The sequence below is a fragment of the Hemitrygon akajei genome, chromosome 21 (genome assembly GCF_048418815.1).
Source record: "Hemitrygon akajei chromosome 21, sHemAka1.3, whole genome shotgun sequence".
NCBI lineage: Eukaryota > Metazoa > Chordata > Chondrichthyes > Myliobatiformes > Dasyatidae > Hemitrygon > Hemitrygon akajei.
The window spans coordinates 49337595-49359620 of NC_133144.1; the positions used below are offsets into that span (position 1 = coordinate 49337595).

The 22026-nt window shown below is 41.9% G+C and overlaps 1 protein-coding gene across 1 annotated transcript in view; it reads left to right on the forward strand.

Moving 5' to 3' along the window:
- The window catches only part of cdh23 (cadherin-related 23), a 1051763-nt gene that overhangs the window by 593633 nt on the left and 436104 nt on the right, over window positions 1-22026 (forward strand). Inside the window, exons 18-20 of the mRNA XM_073025359.1 lie at window positions 9198-9270; window positions 15886-16002; window positions 19404-19516. Of these exons, the coding sequence (XP_072881460.1) occupies window positions 9198-9270; window positions 15886-16002; window positions 19404-19516 (303 nt within the window). The remainder of the gene's footprint in view (window positions 1-9197; window positions 9271-15885; window positions 16003-19403; window positions 19517-22026) is intronic.

The following is a 22026-nucleotide window of genomic DNA, read 5'->3' on the forward strand; positions in this document are numbered from 1 at the left end:
GTTTATATGATTTGCTTTGTTTTTTTTTACTCTTTTTCTATGGGCACTGGGGCGGGGGTTGGTCTTATTTTTTTTAAATTGGGTTCTTACGGGTTCCTTGCTTTGCAACTGCCTGTAAGCAAACAAATTTCAAGGTTGTATAATTTATACATTCTTTGGTGATAAATGCACTTTGAAACTTTGAAACCATCAGGCAAAAGGGACCATAGTATAATAACCAGAACTGACAAGCTGGATAACAGCTTCTTTCCCCAGGCTTGTAGACTTCGTAGTGTCCTGCTGCTATCCAGCACATGCGTATACCCTGTCTGAAAGCTCTCCCCAACTCAGGGCTACACTCTCATCCTACACTGGTCATTTTTCATCTTTTATTGCTGCTGGTTCACATATTTATACTACTGCTTATTTTATTATAATAGTGCCAGATACATTATACAATCTTAGAACAAGCATACACCCCATACTTCAATCTTCAGGCCATGCCACTCAGGAACTGGTGCTAATATTATTTTGTGACTGTATGTGCTGGATAATTACTACCTGTACCCTGGTCCCAGAGGAAGGAAGTTTCATTCAACTGTATGCACATGTATGGTTGAATGATAATAAACTTGAACTTGAATGAACTGCCAGACAAAGTGGTTGAGGCCAGTACAATAACAAAGTTTGAAAGACACTTGGACAGGTAGGTGGATAGAACAGGGATATGGTTCAAATTCAGGCAAATGGGACGAGATTGGTTGGGCATTTTGATCGTCATACTGATTTGGGTTGAAGGCCATTTGGTGCCAGAGGACCCAAGTCTGAAATAAATATTGTAAGTACTTAGATGTCAGATGTTAACAACTCTGAAGTTCAGAGAATGTTGAGTTAAGAGTCCAAACTCCACTCAGAAATCTTGAACTCTCAAATCCCCTGCTCTGAGGCAATTCAAGCATCCCGTACTTTCAAAGGTTCTTCATTATAATAGCCTCAAGCAAGTCAGAAATGAGCTGAATTATTCATGGCATAGTATTTGTGGCCTTGACACCTACAAAGGGACATCCCAGAGCAACATCTTGTCTCAGGTGAACAAGAAATGTTTTTTTATATTTTTGTAAACAAAGCCTGATCCGAACCTTGTAGGTTTTCCATTAACATTTAATCAGGGGCTGGTGCACGATTCTTTGGAAAGGAGCTTGTAGCATTTGTTATTTGAAAGCCTAGTAGCAGTGTTCATGAGTTCAACTTACCATAAACCATTGAAGGTGATATTCAGTTATGTAACTGAGACCTTATTAGTAAATTCCATGGCCTTTAGTCATGACATGCTTGCTCATCAAAGTGAAATTCTAACTTAGAAACCTACAGCATAATACAGGCCTTTCGGCCCACAATGCTGTGCCAAACATGTAATTACTTTAGAAATTACACAGGGTTACCCATAGTCCTCTATTTTTCTAAGCTCCATGTACCTATCCAGGATTGTCTTAAAAGACCCTATCGTATCCGCCTCCACCACTGTCGCCAGCAGCCCATTCCACACACTCACCACTCTCTGCGTTTTTAAAAAAAAACTTACCCCCTGACATCTCCACTGTACCTACTTCCAAGCACCTTAAAACTGTGCCCTCCCATGTTATCCATTTCAGCCCTGGGAAAAAGCCTCTGACTATCCACACGATCAATGCCTCTCATCATCTTATACACCTTAATTAGGTCAACTTTCATCCTCCGTCATTCCAAGGAGAAAAGGCCAAGTTCACTCAACCTATTCTTGTAAGGCATGCTCCCCAATCCAGGCAGCATCCTTGTAAATCTCCTCTGCACCCTTTCTATAGTTTCCACATCCTTCCTGTAGTGAGGTGACCAGAACTGAGCACAGTACTCCAAGTGGGGTCTGAGCAGGGTCCTATTTAACTGTAACATTACCTCTTGGCTCTTGAACTCAATCCCACAGTTGATAAATGCCAATGCACCATATGTCTTCTTAACCACACAGTCAACTTGTGCAGCTGCTTTGAGTGTCCTATGATTCGGACCCCAAGATTCCTCTGATCCTCCACACTGCTAAGAGTCTTACCATTAATACTATATTCTGCCATCATATTTGACTTACCAAAATGAACCACTTCACACTTATCTGGGTTGAACTCCATCTGCCACTTCTCAGACCAGTTTTGCATCCTATCAATGACCCGCTGTAACCTCTGACAGCCCTCTACACTATCCATAACACCCCCAACCTTTGTGTCATCACCCATCCCTCCACTTCCTCAATCAGGTAATTTATAAAAATCACAATGAGAAAGGGTCCCAGAACAGATCCCTGAGGCACACCACTGGTCACCATGCAGAATATGACCCATCTACAATCGCTCTTTGCCTTCTGTGGGCAAGCCAATTCTGGATCCACAAATCAAGGTTCCTTTGTATCCCATGCCTCCTTAATTTCTCAATAATCCTTTCACGGGGTACCTTATCAAATGCCTTGCTGAAATCTGTAGACACTACATCTACTGCTCTAGAAACCTGTGTTTGGGGTTATGAATTATTGAATATATACTTTTTCTAAGAAACACAGAGGGTGTAATTTGTCCTACCATCTGGCTTCACATATCACCTTCAATCTGTCTCCTTCCCCACCCCACCTCCCAACTACCTTTTTATTCAAAAGTAGTCACTAAGCTTCAAGACCTTGGCCCCAATACCCCTTCTGCAACTGGATTCTGGATATCCTCACTTGCAGACTCTAGTCATTTTGGATTGGCAACATCTCCTCCACAACCTCCGTCAGTACAGGTGCATCACAAGGCTGTGTGCTTTGCTCCTGCTCTACTCACTTTATAATTATGACTGTGAGGCTAAGCTCCAATGCGTTATTTAAGTTTTCCTATGACAACACTGTCAAAGGTAGTGATGAATTAGCATACAGGAGGGAGATTGAAAATCTGGCTGAGTGGTGCCACAACAACAACCTCTCATTCAGTGTCACCAAGACCATGGAGCTGATTATTAACTACTGGAGGAAGAAACTGGAGGTCCATGAGTAAACCCTCATTGGGGGCTCAGAGGTAGAGAGGGTTAGCAACTTTCAATTCCTCAGTTATGATTTCAGAGGACCTGTCCTGATCCAAGCACATTAGTGCAATTACGAAGAAACACAGCAGTACCTTTATTTCCTTAGGAGTTTGCAAAGATTCAGCATGACATCTAAAATTTTAACAGTCTTCTAAGGATGTGTGGTGGACAATATATTGACTGGCTGTATCACAGCCTGGTATGGAAACACGAACGCCCTTGAACTGAAAATCCTACAAAAAGGAGCAGATATGACTGTGTCCATCATGGGTGAAGACCACCGAACTATTGACCACGTCTACATGAAACACTGTCACAAGAAAACAGCATCCACTATCATGGCCCACCACCCAGGCCATGCTCTCTTCTTGCTGCTGCCATCAGGAAGAAGGTACAGGAGCCTCAGGACTTGCACCACCAGGTTCAGGAACAGTTTACCAACTTCACCCAACTTCACTTGCCCTAACCTATGGACTCACTTTCAAGTACTCTTCATCTTATGTTCTCGATATTTATTTCTAGTGTATTTATTATTATTATTGCATTTTTTCTTTTGTATTTGAATAGTCTGTTGTCTTTTGCACATTGGTTATCCACCCTGTTGGTGCAGTCTTTCATTATTTCTATTAAGGTTATTGGATTTGATCAATATGCCCACAAGAAAATTAATCTCAGGGTTGTATATGGTGACATATATGTCTTTTGATAATAAATTTACTTTGAACTTTTGTTGATTTTTCCACCGGTCCTGCTGAGTATTTTCAGCATTTTCTGCCCTTGTGAAATATTACAATGTTATTTTAAATAGGAGAAACAAAGTTAGCACTTCAGATCAATGACCTTGCTTTAATCATTTCTTCTTTCGTCCCCACTTTGTTTTTTCAAGTTTCAAAGTTGTTTATTATCTTTCTTCAGTACTCAAGTGTGAAGGAGAACAAAATGATTGATACTCTGGATCTGATGAAGCACAAGAAACATAATTAAGCATAAAAACACAATATACGTACAGTATATCAATGTAAAAACAATAATTTCAAAGGCTATGTGCAAGTAACTGTTTAGTATGCCCGTATATATTGTACTTAAGAGTAGCTTGTAGCCATGAACAAGTCAAGTCAATTTTATTGTATTTAACTATATACATCAATATAACATATATAATCACAAAATGTATATAGAAATGAGACTTTTCTTCAAATCAGACTGTAAAGCACAGTAGTGCACCTAACAGACTGGTTAGCTGTAGAGTGACAAAGGAGTCTCTGAATATAAACTGATTCTGGCAGGAACTCTTCTAGGTAACAGCAAGGCATATGAAAAAGCTGTAGGACAGTGACAGTGTCAGCAACACACACAAAATGCTGGAGGAACTCAACAGGCCAGGCAGCATCTATGAAAGAAAGTAGTCGATGTTTCGGGCCTGGACCCTTCGGCAGGTGTTGCTTGGATTTCCAACGTCTGCAAATTTCCTCTTGTTTGTGACTGTCAGTGTAGGTATGTGGTGTGGAATGTAAGCATGAAGAAGAAGAGTCTTCCATTGGTCTGGGTTGACTATGGATGTTGCTTCCTAGCTGTCTAGTTACATAAGTCTGTCTGGGCAGTAGAATAAGGAGAATAAGCTGTTGCCCGTGTAGCGGGCTCCCCCTCTCCTTGCATCTGATGAACCGAAAGGAACGGGAGAGACCGATACAGTTTGATACCAGCAGCATCGCAGGAGTTGCCAGTCAACATTGAACTCAATGCAGGACTGCCTTAGGGACCAGTTCCGGATTTTTCCCTCGGGGTTTACTCCCAAAGCCTTCCCCTTGAGTGAATATAGCCTCAAGGCAGCGGAGGTTTGAGATCAGAGTCTTCCTTCTCCAATGTAAGTGTAAAGTGGCAGTGTTGCACCTCTTGTCACCAACACCCTCCCTACCTATCCTCCTCACTGCCTTGGTATGGAGGAATAGGTTTTGGTGGTAAGGAGGCATCGCTGGGAAGTCATGACTACTTAGCATAATTAGCAACTTGTGTGAAGTGGTTCATTTTGGTAGGTCAAATATGCCCAAGATGACTGCTTGAGATTAATCGAGCCATTGACAGTTGGCAGAAGGAAATGTCTGTTCTCCATTTTAAGCTGTGTGCACTGTGGAGCTTACATTTATTGAAGAATTTACATTTCTTTAGTAAGTAGCGATACTTTACAATGGATGTGTACAGTTTGAAAACAGGACATTCAGCCCATTGAGCCTGCGCCAACAATCAATCACGTGTTTACGTTAATCCTACATTATTCCCAATTCTCCCTAGATTCTTCAACTCATCCACACTTGGGTCAATTTAATTAGCCAATTAATGTACTGATCACTCTACCTCTTTGGGATTCGGGGAGGAATCCCATGCAGCCGCAGGGAGAACATGCAAATACCGCATTGACAACAGCAGAGGTCAGGATTGAACCAGGATTGCTAGAAATATGAAACAGCATTTCTATCAGCTGCACAACTGTGTCACCCCACCCAAGTGGAAGTACTTCTGCTGGAAGTAATTTTAGAAATTGAGTGGGTAGAAACCCATTGGCTTCAGAATAGAATTATTATTCCTGCTTCACTAAAAAAATGATTCAGTCTACAAAGCTGCATTACTCTGCACCAGATCAACCCAGGTGCCTGTGTTCACCTGAAACTTATGGACTGAAAACTAATCTACAAGCACAGTAACTCATTTGGGATGTTTAGCACAAGGAGTCTTGGTTGTTTCTGCTTATGGCTGTTGAGGTCCTGGGTCCCTTTAACTTCAAGCAAGATTGTGTGGATAGATGCTGGAAACCACAGTCTATCCTTTTACCATCTTCCTGGGGCTTGACATGCAGTGCACATGGTTGCATTTCCATGGCCTGTTCCTATATGGTGCAAGGTGGACAGGACTTTTGGGGATTGATAAAACCTGAGAATGCCTGTACTGTGCGTAAGGTAAACACAAGAAATTCTGCAGATGTTGGAAATCCAGAGTAACACACACAAAATGCTAGAGAAACGCAGCAGGTCAGATAGCATCTATGGAAAGGAATAAAGAGTTGACATTTCATGCCAAGAGCCTTCATCAGAATCATCGATTCTTTATTCCTATCCATAAATGTTGCCTTACCTGCTGAGTTCCTCCGGCACTTTTTGTAAGGTCCATGCAGTTTGAGCCATATTCATCTTTAAGGTCCTTTGTTACTGTGGATCCTGACTTTCTTCCATCAGTCATAATGCTTGTCCTTGGCAGACCTGAGGGATTTGATCCGTGACTCCGTGCGGACATCCCCATTGGTTCTCAAAATTTTTAATATGACTGTGAACCCAATGTCTGCCTTCATCCAAAATAAGCACAAGTTACTGTAGCTTAACTTGCTTTTGTCCTTCAACATGTTTGACAAGGCTGTCAGACTGGGCAATTAAGTTTAATCACAGTAAAGACAGCCAGCCCCAGAGATCTGTTTCATAAATATGCAGTTCTGCCTTGGCTCTTATTTTTAACCTCTTTAAATATTTACATTAAAGAGAATTAACTGCCACAATTTTTTAACTACAACTTTCCAAAATGTTATGAAAGCTAAAATCGTAACCACTATATGGAAGTGCAATGGTATTCAAAAGCTAGAAAAGTATGACTGATTAATTTGACTCATAACCTGGATAATGGAATGGAGATCATGTTGTAAGAGTTTTACTGGAATTCCTCTTTTCTATGTGGAGAGAAGGACTCGTGTTTATAACAGCCAGCACAATATTTTAAGTCATTCCAAAGGACTTAAAAAGCTAAAGCAGTATTTTTTCCCAAAATATTTTAATAGTTTTGATACAATAAACATGACAGCTAAATCCCACTTGCTTCAAAAAGGCAACAATTATACCAGTGCCAAAGAATAATGTGGGCTGCCTTAACAACTATTACCCAGTAGCACTCACATCAACAGTGATGAAATGCTTTGAGAGGTTGGTTATGACTCGACTGAACTCCTGCCTCAGCAAAGACCTGGACCCATTGCAATTTGCCTTTCGCCACAATAGATGCAATCTCAATGGTTCTCCACACGGCTTTCGACCACTTAGATAACACAAACACCTATGTCAGGATGCTGTTTATCGACTGTAGCTCAGCATTTAATACCATCATTCCCTCAATACTGATTGAGAAGTTGAGGAACCTGGGCCTCTGTAACTCCCTCTGTAATTGGATCCTCGACTTCCTAACCGGAAGACCACAGTCTGTGCAGATTGGTGCACATATCCTCCTTGCTGATGATCAACACTGGTGCACCTCAGGGGTGTGTGCTTAGCCCACTGCTCTACTCTCTGTATACACGTGATTGTGTGGCTAAGCATAGCTCAAATACCATCCACAAATTAGCTGACAATACAACCATTCTTGGTAGAATCTCAGGTGGTGACGAGAGGGCATACAGGAGTGAGATATGCCAACTAGTGGAGTGGTGCCGCAACAACAACCTGGCACTCAACATCAGTAAGACGAAAGAGCTAATTGTGGACTTCAGGAAGGGTAAGACGAAGGAATACATACCAATCCTCATAGAGGGATCAGAAGTGGAGAGAGTGAGCAGCTTCAGTTTCCTGGGTGTCGAGATCTAACCTGGTTCCAACATATTGATGTAGTCATAAAGAAGGCAAGACAGCGACTATACTTTATTAGGAGTTTGAAGAGATTGGACATGTCAACAAATACACTCAAAAACTTCTATAGTTGTACCGTGGAGAGCATTCTGACAGGCTGCATCACTGTCTGGTATGGAGGGGCTACTGCACAGGACCGAAAGAAGCTGCAGAAAGTTGTAAATCTAGTCAGTTCCATCTTGGGTACTAGCCTACAAAGTACCCAGGACATCTTTAGGGAGCGGTGTCTCAGAAAGTCAGCGTCCATTACTAAGGACCTCCAGCACCCAGGACATGCCCTTTTCTCACTGTTACCATCAGGTAGGAGGTACAGAAGCCTGAAGGCACACACTCAACGATTCCGGAACAGCTGCTTTCTCTCTGCCATCCGATTCCTAAATGGACGTTGAAGCTTTGGACACTACCTTACTTTTTTAATATACTGTATTCCTGTTTTTGCACATTTTAAAAAATCTATTCAATATACATAATTGATTTACTTGTTTACTTATTGTTATGTTTTTTTCTCTCTCTCTGCTAGATTATGTAATGCATTAAACTGCTGCTGCTAAGTTAACAAATAACCACTTCACATGCAGGTGATAGTAAACCTGATTCTGATATACAGCAAGTTCTCAGTGTATTGCTCCTCTTCAGGTATGGTGAGGAACAATGAATATTTGATCGGGTATCAGAGATAACTGTGAAGAAGTGCCATGGGACTTTTTGTGGTCATTCAGAAAGATCATAGAACATTGAAAAGTATTAGCCCATGATGTTAAGAACAATGATATATAATTGCATTAATCCCTTCTGCTTGCGTGTGGCCTATATCCTGCCTTTCTCTGCATGTTCATGTGTCTATCTAAAAGCCTCTTGAACACTACTATTGTGCCTGCCTCCACCATCACTCCTGACAGCACATTCCAGGCACCCATCACTCTCTGTATAAAAACTTGCCCTGCACTTAATCTTTGAACTTTACCCCCTCATCGTTAATGCACGCCCTCTAGTCTTGGACATTTTGACCTTGGGGGAAAGATAACAGTTGTCTACTCCATCTATGTCTCTCATCATTTTATAAACTGATTTTAGGTCTCCCTTCACCCTCTGCCAATCCAGAGCAAACAACTCAAGTTTATCCAGCTTCTCCTTAAAAGTATGGCTGATTAATTTGACTGATGATACTGAACTGATCACTAAACAAAACCTGTAGACTCACTTTCGAGGACTCTACAACTTGTGTTCCCTGTGTAATTTATTTATTTATTTATTTATTTATTCATTCATTCATTCGTTCTTTTATTTTTTTTCCATATTTTCACAGTTTGTCTTCTTTCGTCATTGGGTCATTGGTTGCTTGTCAGTCTTTGTAGTTTTCCAATGATTCTATTGTGCTTCTTCATTCTGCTAAAAATGTCCACAAGACATGTATATGTACTTCTGATAATAAATTTACTTAGAATTTTGAACTAATTTATTCCCATCTCTGCTTTCTCATAGGATGAAAATGACAATTCTCCAACTTTCAGCCAGTCTTCCTATGTAATGGCAGTCCCTGAAAACATCATCGCAGGTGATTTGCTAGGAGAACATTGCATAGTCGCAAATATGAGAGTAAAGGAAGGTTTGAAGGAGATGTGAATGGCAAGGTTTTTTTTTTACTTAGAGCGGTAGGTGCCTGGAACATGCTGCCAGGAACAATTATGGAAGTAGACACAATAGTGGCACTTAAGCTTTTAGACACGTGAATATACAGGATGGAGAGATATGGGTCTCGTACAGACAGAAAAGGGTTAGATAATTTGCCATTGTGTTTGACGTAGACAATGTGGGCTGAAGGGTCTGTTCTTATGCTGATCTGTTTTATGTTATGACTTGATTTACTGGTTCACAATGAGCTGTCAATGTGTATTCAGCATCAGTTTGAGAGCAAGAAGTTACTAGTTCTGCACTTAGTAACATTGTACTCACAACTACAGAAACAGGTCATTCAGCTAAACTGGTCTGTGCTAGATAGCCTTACGATGTTACAGTTCCCTTACAATTATCCAGTTCTTCCAAACAACATATATCTCAACCACTCTGTGTGGGGACAAGTCCTACACTCTCAGCCAGTAGATAGAGAAATCCCTTGGGTTTATTAGTGATAGCCTCGAATTGTACTTTACCACTAGAGAAACATGATCTGTGGTAAGAGTCTGAGAAGATTCTAAAAATGCACTTACAAATCCATCCTGCAAACTTTTCAAGAGGATAGAATCCCAGTGTCCATTTTCTATCCTGTGGGTCAACACCACTGAAAATCTTCATTTTTGGATTTTATTTACATTGGGGTCCCATGCGCTAAATGTGTACTCTAGCATATTGTAAGGTAGACAGAAACATTTTAAGCAGTATCAGTATTGGCATGTCGGAAAATGCATTGACCATTCATATACAACATGATCTCAAGCAGGTTGCACAATTTAGTAAATTGATGTTAATACAGTGAAGCACAACATTTCCCTGGATATTTTGTAATATATCCATGTGGATGGAGCTTTAAACAAAATTTAAATGTTAATACTGCTGACAATACTGCACAATCCTTTTTACTTCCCTGAAGTGTCAGCTTAAATTAAGTGGGTAAGTCATAAATTGCAGAGACACAATTCTCACCCTGAAGCAAGAGTTAAGTCAGTAATTGAATCCAACAACTCTTGTTCCTTTTGATTTTGGATGGTGGACACCTCTATCATCCTGGGATGATAATCACATGGTCCAAGTTGCTGGTTGTTGAATATCATTAAGACGTACACATTTGATCTCCTTACATAGAATTTCTAGGAGAGGAGCAGGATATTCAGACTATTTTAGGTTTACTTTACACAAACCTTCACAACCCCTCCCATTCTCTCACTCCATCAGTTCACTGTATCCCTTATCCTCATTGATTTACCAAGCCTTCCCTTAAATACTTATGGCATGATTAAATGCATGAAGTTACATCAAAGTTGAGAAAGGCACGTTCCTTTGTTTACTGTGGATAATCTTTGTGATGCCAATGAGCTTCCACTCAGAGGTTTCTATGTTGGGCAGTGCCTGTACCAAGTGGGGTAGTAAACATAGATGTGCATTTCTGTTGCATCCTCCACATCCCCTTCATGATGCCAGGGTCCGGGATGTTTCTGATCGCGTCCGAGATATCCTGCGGTGGGAGGGAGAACAGCCAGAGGTCGTGGTACATATTGGTACCAATGACATAGGTAGGAAAAGGGAAGAGGTCCTGAAAGAAGACTACAGGGCGTTAAGGAAGGAAGTTGAAAAGCAGGACCTCAAAGGTAGTAATCTCGGGATCACTGCCTGTGCCATGCGACAGTGAGAATAGGAATAGAATGAGGTGGAGGATAAATGCGTGGCTGAGGGAATGGAGCAGGGGGCAGGGATTCAGATTTCTGGAGCATTGTGACCTCTTTTGGGGCGGGTGTAACCTGTACAAAAAGGACGGGTTGCACTTGAATCCCAGGAAGACCAATATTCTGGTGGGCAGGTTTGATAGAGCTGTTGGGGAGGGTTTAAACTAGTTTGGCAGGGGGGTGGGAATCAGAATGCGAGTGCAGGGATTAAGGTAGAAGGACAAGGGCATGATGCTAAGAGTTTGGAGTTGATGAGGGAAGGACAGGCAGGGGGCAGAACATAATTGTAGCCAGTTAAAGGGGTTGAAATGTGTCTATTTCAATGCTAGAAGTATTAGGAACAAGGAGGATGAACTTACATGGATTAGTACGTGGAACTACAATGTTGTGGCCGTTACTGAAACTTGGTTGAAGGAAGGGCAGGATTGGATGATGCAAGTCGAGGGGTTCAGGTGTTTTAAAAGGAATGGGATGGGAGGTAGAAAAGGGGGGGAGTGGCATTGCTGGTCAGGGATAGTATCACGGCGATAGAAAGGGAGGACGCTGCAGAAGGAGTGTCCATGGAGTCAGTCTGGGTGGAAGTCAGAAATAGGAAAGGATCAATCACTGTGCTGGGAGTAGTCTATAGGCCCCCAAATAGCCCTTGGGACACCAAGGAGCAGATAAGCAGGCAGATTTTAGAATGGAGCAGGAAATACAGGGTAGTAGTTATGGGTTATTTCAACTTCCCTCATATTGACTGGCACCTCCTGAGTTCAAGGGGGATAGATAGGGCTGAATTTGTCAGGTGTATTCAAGAAGGATTCCTGACACAGTATGTTGACCGGCTGACGAGAGGAGAGGCTATACTGGATCTAGTTCAGGGTAATGAACCTGGTCAGGTGACAGACCTCTTGGTGGGGGAACATTTTGGTGAGAGTGACCACAACTCCCTTAACTTCAGCGTAGCTATGGAAAGGGATAAAGTCAGACGAAATGGTAAAGTGCTTAACTGGGGAGGGGCTAACTTTGAAGGAATGAGGCAGGAACTAGCGAGAGTAAACTGGAAACAGATGTTCGAAGGGGAAAGCACAGAAGTAATGTGGGAGAAGTTTAGGGACCACTTGAGCTGGGTTCAGGATAGGTTTGTCCCACTGAGGCAAGGAAAAAATGGTAGGAAAAGAGAACCGTGGCTGACGAAACATGTGAGGCAATTTGTCAAGAGGAAAAAGGAAGCATATGTTAGATATAAGAAGCAGGAAGTAGGAGGGGCTTATGAGAAGTATAGGGTAGCCAGGAAAGAGCTAAAGAAAGGACTTAGGAGAGCTCGAAGGGTGCATGAGAAGGCCTTGACATGTAAGATTAAGGAGAACCCCAAGGCGTTCTATGCGTATGTGAAGAATAGGAGGATGACGAGAACGAAGGTGGGACCGCTAAAGGATAAAGAGGGCAATGTGTGCCTGGAGGCGGAGGAGGTTGGGGAGGTCTTAAATGAATACTTTGTTTCAGTGTTCACAAGTGAAAAGGACCTTGATCAGGATGAGGTCGAAGTAGAGTGGGCCTGTGTGCTGGACAATGTGGAGATTAGGGAAGAAGAAGTGCTGGATCTTCTTAAAAACATTAAGATTGATAAATCCCCAGGGCTGGTTATGATACACCCCAAGTTGTTGTGGAAATTGAGAGAAGAGATTGCAGGAGCATTAGCCATGATCTTTGAATCCTCTTTGGCTGCAGGGGAAGTGCCAGAGGACTGGAGAATGGCAAATGTAGTTCCCTTGTTTAAAAAAGGTAATGGGGAAAAACCTGGGAACAATAGACCGGTGAGTCTTACATCAGTGGTATGCAAACTACTGGAAAGGATTCTTAAGGATAGGATCTATGAGCATTTGGAGAAGTACAGTCTACTCATGGATAGTCAACATGGCTTTGTGAAGAGAAGATCATGGCTCACGAGCCTGATTGAGTTTTTTGAAGAGGTAACAAAAGAAATTGATGAGGGTAGGGCAGTGGATGTGGTCTACATGGACCTTAGCAAAGCATTTGACAAGGTCCCTCATGAGAGACTCATCCAGAAAGTCATGAGTCATGGGATCAGTGGAACCTTGGCTGTTTGGATAAAAAATTGCTTAAAGGAAGAAAGCAGAGGGTAGTTGTGGAAGGAAAGTATTCTGCCTGGAGGTCAGTGACTAGTGGAGTGCGGCAGGGATCTATTCTGGGACCCCTGCTATTTGTGATTTTTATAAATGACCTGGATGTAGAGGTGGAAGGACGGGTGATTAAGTTTGCGGATGACACGAAGATTGGAGGAGTTGTGGATGGAGCTATAGGTGGTCAAAGGTTACAAGAGGATATAGACAGGCTGCAGAGTTGGGCAGAAAAATGGCAGATGGAGTTCAATCCGGACAAGTGTAAGGTGATGCATTTTGGAAGGACAAACCAGAAGACTGAGTACAGGATTAATGCTCAGTTACTTAAGAGTGTGGATGAACAAAGGGACCTTGGGGTTCAAATCCATACATCCCTCAAGGTCGCTGCACAGGTTGGTAGGGTAGTTAAGAAGGCCTATGGGATGCTAGGCTTCATTAACAGGGGGACTGAGTTCAAGAGTAGAGAGGTCATGTTGCAACTCTACAAATCTCTGGTGAGACCGCACTTAGAGTATTATGTTCAGTTCTGGTCACCTCATTATAGGAAGGATGTGGATGCTATGGAGAGGGTGCAGAGGAGATTTACCAGGATGTTGCCTGGATTGGAGAACAAGTCATATGAAGCAAGGTTAGCAGAGCTGGGACTTTACTCTTTGGAGCGTAGAAGAATGAGAAGGGACTTGATAGAGGTCTACAAGATTATGAGAGGCATAGATAGGGTGGATAGTCAGTACCTGTTTCCCAGGGCACCAATAGCAAACACCAGAGGGCACATGTACAAAATTAAGGGAGGGAAGTTTAGGGGAGACATCAGGGGTAAGTTTTTTACACAGAGGGTTGTGAGTGCCTGGAATGACTTGCCAGGGATGGTGGTGGAGACTAAAACATTAGGGGTATTTAAGAGCCTCTTGGACAGGCACATGGATGAAAGAAAATTGGAGGGTTATGGGATAGTGTGGGTTTAGTACTTTTTTTTTTAAAAGGGATTATATGGGTCAGCACAACATGGAGGGCTGAAGGGCCTGTACTGTGCTGTAGTGTTCTATGGTTCTATGTTCCAAAGAAAATTACACCCCATAATGTTGTCTCCATCTTTAGAAAAAGAAACGCAGCAGCCTTTGTGTGCAGAGAATGCTTTGACAATGTGGTAATGAACTGATGATGTACAGTATGTCATTGATGTTATTAGAGAGATAAATATTGACCAGAGCTTTAGGAAGATGATCTCTGCTCATCTTCAGGGAGTTTGGTAGTGTAGCAACTAGTGTAATGCTATTACAGCACCGACGACCTGGGTTCAGTTTCTATAAGAAGTTTTGTATGTCCTCACATGAGTTTCCTGTGGGTGTTTTGTTTTCCTCCCACATTCCAAAGATATATGGGCCAGTAGATTAATTGGCAATGGTCTTTAACTGTGCTGATCTCTACATAAATTAAAATAATGCTCTGGATTCTTTGATGTTCACTTTGAGTCAGGAAAGTAGGAATGGTGAAATCAGTTATTTTGTTTAAATTCCTGAGATGTTTTCTTATTCCATATTTTCCTCAAGCCACTACCCAAAGAAGGGAGGTGTCTCATTAAAAACCCTGCCCTTTCCAGAAGAGTAGATTTGGGAGCAATGCCCACTGAAGGCCTAACTCCCATCCACTTCATTTGGAACTTGATTGTATTGAGACATAACTGGTGGCATGAAGTTCCATCCCAGCACACAGCCAGCAGAGATTCTGGAATATTCAAAACCTTGATGTAAATTTCAGGAAGATAATGCATTTGAGATTACTTGGAGATTTTAAGTAGAGCAAAGGCAACATAGTTCCTGCAGGTGCTGAAAATCACCCCTTTTCTTCTCCTCTCCTGTTTCCTCGCTCCTTCCTTTTCTTCCATGGTTCACTGTCCTCTCTTATTAGTTTCCTTCTTCTTCAGCCAGTTATTTCTTCCATCTATCCCCTCCCAGCTTCTTTCTTCATCCCTTTTTCCCTCCCACCTGGCTTCACCTATTACCTGCTAGCTTGTACTCCTCCCCACCCACCCCCCACCTTCTTAACTCTATGGCACAGTAAATAAATATAGAGGAAAAATACTTGAGTAACATTAAGGATATGTATATATATGTCTATTAAACAGTTAAGTTAAAATAAGTAGTGCAAAATAACAGAAATGAAATAGTAGTGAGGTACAGTAGTGTTCATGGGTTTTTGGAAAAAGGATGGTAGAGGGGAAGAAGATGTTCCTGAATCACTAAGTGTGTGTCTTCGTGCTTCTGTACCTCCTTCCTGGCAGTAACTGTGTGAAGAGGGCATGTCCTGGGTGGTGGGGATCCTTAATGATGGACACCGTCTTCCGAAGGCACTGCTCCTTGAAGATGTCTTGGATAATACGGGGCTGATACCCATGATAGAGCTGACTAATTTTACAAATTTCTGCAAATTATTTTGATCTTCTCCAGTAGCTACACCTCCCCTCCCCCCATACCAGATGGGAAGGATGCTCTCCATGGTACATTTGTAGAATTTTTCGAGTGTTTTAGTTGACAAATCGAATCTCCTCAAATTCCTAATGAAATACAGCCCCAATAATCATGAGTGTTAGCAAGACCGCTGGAAATTGGCCATTCCCTGTGTTGTTCCTATACTACTATGTGACTCCAGTCTGTTTCTCTTTCACAGGAGCCACAGTATTATTCGTTACAGCATCTGATTTGGACCAGTCTCGGGAGTATGGGCAGGAGTCAATAATCTACTCTCTGGAGGGGTCCTCACTGTTTCGGATCAACACTCGATCAGGTAGAGTGTCTGCCCCTTCATTGGAAGTGACTATTCAAGATCAGTCACTCAAGATCTTCACGAGCAGTATTAATTATGTAACTAATAAACAATCACAGGCTAACACGAAGGAGTACTAAGAACCTCAACAGAAATGGGAGGAAACCCCTTTTCATTATAGCTAATGAACTCTGAATCCCTTTTGAGATTCTGTCACTAACAAACATACCAATGATCATATAGCCATTTCCTCCAGCCTAAAGAAAGCATCTCTATGTTAGTAATGGATGAATGGGTTGGGAATTAGCTGTTGAAAGGCAACCGTCTGGATACAGGCGGGGAGGATACTGTGTGCCTGTGTCCTCTTGCTTGCTCAGAGCTGAGTTTTGTTTCCCAGGGCAAGCCACAAGGCTGCTGCGTGAAATAACTCTTCCTCTCAGACTCTGAGCCACCAGGCAGGCGGAGGGGACCTCAGAAGTGCAGAAAAGTAGCTTTCAGATAATACAAAGCCTTGCAGTGTTTCACAAGCCAATGAACTTACAGGAAAGAAAAAGCATAGTTTCCACGCTCAATTCCAATAAATAACAAGCTGATTTTATTTCTGATATATTGGTACTTGAAAGGCTGTCAATATATGACAGAGATTTCTAGCTGAGTGCATCCATTAAAATATTGGAAATAATTACAGCAAATATTTAAATCAATCATGTTATACTGGGATTTTGCAACACTGGTTTAGAATCCTGTAGATATAAAATTTAACCAGACCTGAGTCCAACAACTTGTAATTTTAAGACCATATGATCTGGAAACATAGAAACATTGAAAACCTACAGCACAATACAGGCCCTTCACCCAGAAAGTTGTGCTGAACATGTTCCTACCTTAGAAATTACTAGACCTCCCCATATCGGTCTATTTTTCTAAACTCCATATACCTATCCAAAAGTCTCTTAAAAGACCCTATCGTTTCTCCCTCCACCACCGTTGGCAGCAGCCTATTCCACTCACTTACCACTCTCTGAGTAAAAAACTTACCCCTGACATCATCTCTATACCTACTCCCCAGAACCTTAAGCCTGTGTCCTCTTGTGGTAACCATTTCAGCCCTGGGAAAAAAAGCCTCTAACTATCCAAACGATCGATGCCTCTCATAATCTTATACACCTCCATCAGGTCACCTCTCATCCTCCATCACTCCAAGGAGAAAAGGCCAAGTTCACTCAACCTGTTTTCATAAGGCATGCTCCCCAATCCAGGCAACATCCTTGTAAATCTCCTCTGCACCCTTTCTATGGCTTCCACATCCTTCCTGTAGTGAGGCAACCAGAATTGAGCACAGTACTCCAAGTGGGGGCTGACCAGGGTCCTATACAGCTGCAACATTACCTCTTGGCTCCTAAATTCAATTCCATGATTGATGAAGGCCAATGCCCCGTATGCCTTCTTAACCACAGAGTCAACCTACGCAGCTGCTTTGAGTGTCTTATGGACTCAGACCCCAAGATCCCTCTGATCTTCCACACTGCCAAGAGTCTTACCATTAATACTATATTCTGCCATCATATTTGACCTACCAAAAAGAACCACTTCACACTTACCTGGGTTGAACTCCATCTGCCACTTCTGAGCCCAGTTTTGCATCATATCAATGTCCTCCTGTAACCTCTGACAGCCCTCCACACTATCCGCAACACCTCCAACTTCTGTATCAACAGCAAACTTACTAACCCATTCCTCCACTTCCTCATCCAGGTCATTTATAAAAATCACGAAGAGTAAGGGTCCCAGAACAGATCCCTGAGGCACACCACTGCTCATCAACCTCCATGCAGAATATGACCAATCTACAACCACTCTTTGCCTTCTGTGGGCAAGCCAGTTCTGGATCCACAAAGCAATGTCCCCTTGGATCCCATGCCTCCTTACTTTCCCAATAAGCCTTGCATGGGGTACCTTATCAAATGCCTTGCAGAAATCCATATACACTGCATCTACTGCTCTTCCTTCATCAATGTGTTGAGTCAATAGGAGTTTCATCAATAGGAGCAGAGTTAGACCAATCGACCCACTGAGTCTTCTCCAGTTAATCATTGGTGATTTTTTAAAAACTCTTTTCAACCATTTTCTTCCTGAAATCTTTAATCCCCTTACCAGTCAAGAACATTAGTCTCTTCCTTAAATGCACCCAATCAGAATCAGGTTTATTATCACCAACATGTGAAGTGAAATTTGTTAACATAGCAGCAGCAGTTCAATGCAATACGTAATCTAGCAGAGAAAAAAATGATAAATAACATAAAATAATAATACATAAACAAGTAGATCAATTATGTATATTGAATAGATTTTAAAAACTGTACAGAAATATTGTATATTAAAACAAAAAGTGAGGTGGTGTCCAAAGATTCCATGTCCATTTAGGAATCAATGACCTGGCGTCCTCAGCCCCCCATGACAATGAATTCCAAACATTCATCACCTTCAGCCTGAAGAAATACCTCCTCATCTCTGTCATAAAGGGATGTCTCTTTGTTCCCAAGACTGTGCTCTCAGATCCTAGACATTTCTGCAAATGGAAAGAGCCACTCCACATCCACTCAATCCATTTTCTCCATAAACAACCTGAGAATTCTCAGTTATTGCTGTAAATGAATTGAGCATGCCGTAGATTTATTTGAGGATGAAACACCAAACAATTGATTAAAAACAGAGAATGCTTGCAGTGATGCTGAACAAATCCTCCTGCAATGAGCCAATCTGACCCAACTTTAAATATTTATTGGTTTACTATTATTGTCGTCAAATGTACCAAGATGCAGTGAAAAACTTGTCTTGTATACAGTTCATACAGATCAATTCTGGACCTGACACTTAAGAGTCAGTTCCAGTGGGCTTGGTTTGTAATGTGAATTTGCAGGAGGCAGAAAGAGTAATTGCTCCTTAATTAGCCTTAGAGTGTCCATATTTATGACATTTAAAAGAAAGATGAAGCCACACAAAATTGGACCTATTTCGATAAGATAGATAGATACTTTATTCATCCCCATGGGAAAATTCAACATTTTTTCCAATGTCCCATACACTTATTGTGGCAAAACTAATTACAAACAATACTTAACTCAGTATAAATATGATATGCATCTAAAATCACCCTCTCAAAAAGCATTAATAAATAGCTTTTAAAAGGTTCTTAAATAGTTTACTAAAAGATGCTTCTGTTATTAAAATAAAGAGCCAGGAGTTGGACTTTCAGTCCCTTGAGCCTGATCTTGTAATCAATTAGATCTTGACCCATCTATCTCTGCTTGCCTAGTTTCCTTTTCACTTTGCCAAAGATGCTTGTTTACCATTTGTAATTAATGCACTGACATTATTGCCGCCGGAGTGTGATTATAATGATTCTGTCCATCTTCTTGCAGGAGAAATAACAACGACTTCACTGCTGGACAGAGAGACCAAATTTGAGTACATCTTGATTGTCAGAGCAGTAGACGGCGGAGTAGGGAACAACCAGAAGACAGGAATAGCCACAGTGAGTAATGTTGCCATTCAATCCCAAAGGCAGAATACGACTCTTGTGATGGGTGTCTCCCCTGATACAGATCTCTTTATATAACTAATGGCCGTGTTTGTTCCACTGTCAGCTCCTGGCGGACAGATCTCATTTAGCTGACAGCAGCCTCAAAGGCCAGTAATCAGGGTGGGTGATTGACTGAGTCTTCAACATGGACAGGCTTTGTGATGCTGATGCACTTCTGATCAGAGGCTTGTACATCGAGGGGATGCCGATGCTTAGATAAAAACAGACTGGCATTCCCGTAGAAGCTTTCTCACCCCTTTCAGGTTGTCCCAAAAAAGCTTTGCATTCAGTAGCATATGTAGCTCCCACCTTCAAGTAGGAGTGTTGGCAATGATTATGTGCAGAGGAAACTCTCTCAAGCAACAGTGTGATAATAATCAGGTGATTTTTTTTATTGATTGATTTAGGCAGAAAAAAATTAGTGCTGATCTTCAAAATAGAAGTTTACAGACCTAGTGCTAGAAAATAGGTTTGAATAAGTAACTACATGATGGTCAGCATGGAGACGGGAAGCCTGTTCATAATGTGTTATTCTATGGATTTCGGTGTCTGGGAGTTGCATCTCATTGAAAATGGTGGTATTTTGAAAGGATAATTTGTTCATTGTGGGGGCTGGTGAGGTGGGATGAGAGAATACTATTGTTCTTCTGGTACCATTAGCTATCTGAACTTTCAGACTGTTTCTTAAACCCATTTAAAAACTAAACTTGTCTACAATGATCCCACCACTAACAACACAAAATGAGGATGACTTCATGAAATGTAGTTACTGTAATTAAGAGGACAAAACTTGTTGAGCAATCTACCTCGTTATGACCTTGCACATTACGGTCTACCTGCACTGTACTTTCTCTGTAACTCTAACACTTCATTCTTCATCCTGTTATTGCTTAACCATTATACTTCCTCAGTGCACTGTTGTAATTAATTGATCTGCATGAACGGTATGCAAGACAAGTTTTCCACTGTACCTCAGTACATGTTGCAGTAATAAACCAATTTACCAAATGATTAGCTGGCAAATTAATCTACTTATTGCGTTGATTGAGGGCAATGTGGTGGCCAGGGTGTCAGATAAATTCTGTGCACTTTTCAATTGTCATGTGAGATGTTGATATACATGCTTCAGGTTTAGTTATGCTGCATTCCCTGAGGTCTTACTGAGCTGTAAACCAAGATTCAGTGTTTACATTCTTCACATCAGGATTAAACCCTTAACCTATCATGCTGGGTTGAACGTCAAGCTAGCAACTCAGTCTCATAAACAACGGTCAAATGCTACGGAAATGGCAAAAAATGTGGATTGACGCGTCACATGGCGCAAAACGGAACAACAACAATTATCAGAGGTAGCACTAAGGAATTTGATGAGCATTAATTTCACTTCAGTATTGAAGTAATTCCTTACTTAGTTTCATCCCGGGGTGTAGTGGGATTATGATTGAATAGGGAACTAAATGAGTGAATTATTAAAATCTCTGGTCATCTGTACTTAATATTTTAGCTAGGTGGTTGCAGCTGAGTTCTGAGGTTAGCTGAGCCTGAGTGAAAATGCTGGGCTGCCAATTGAGCTCCAGAGATCAGGAACAGCTCCTCTCATTAGCAACTCACTGTAAGCTCTTGTGAAGTACTAAGGAATGCTGTGATCCCAGCAGTACTCTCAGGAGATGTAGATATAAAAGTTCCCTCTGAGCCATTCTGAAGAAGAGCAAGCAAGTGTTCAGTGCCCTGACCAATTATATCACTCTATCAGGATTACCAAGACAGGTTATCTGATCATGGTCATATGGCACTGCTGTTTATTGAAGCTTTCTGTGCATAAATGGGCTGCAGTGCTAGGCAGGTAAAAGATACTAAAGATTGCAAGTCTGTAGTTTACTCTGATTCGTTCCAAATATCCTCCCTAAAATATTTGCACGTGGAATTGGTGCCCAACAAGTTTGGCTCTGCGTGTTGGGGTCAGATTGGGTATATATTTTTTCTGAAACTTTCAGGTTGAATTGGGCCATGCAGTGTCACTTGGCTTAGTGCATTGCCCAGGTCAGGAATACTAAAGACTGAAGAAGATATATATACCTTGTTAATCCAGGCAATGTCCGAGCTGGCATGGCTCTTCTTGTTGTTCTCACTCTCATCCAGAGGTTTTTGTGAGCAGATGTAGCATAAGTGTGAGGGGTTCAGCCCAAGACCGTTACTGCAACCTGAACCCAGACCCCTACACCATGGAGCCAGGAGGCTTCCCAGTATCAGCCTCCGTAGTTCGAGTGGCAGCTGCACAGGTAACTCCTCTGACTACCAACTGACTGTGTCTGTTGGCTGGAGGGTGGCGGAGGCTGGTTCACCCCTCTGAGCAGCGAGCAACCAGGTCCGTCAAGCCGAAGAGTGGGAGCAGCTGGTTCTCCCCCTCTGAGCACCAACTGACCAAGTCCAGAGCACAGGACAAGCTACTGCATGGGAGGTAC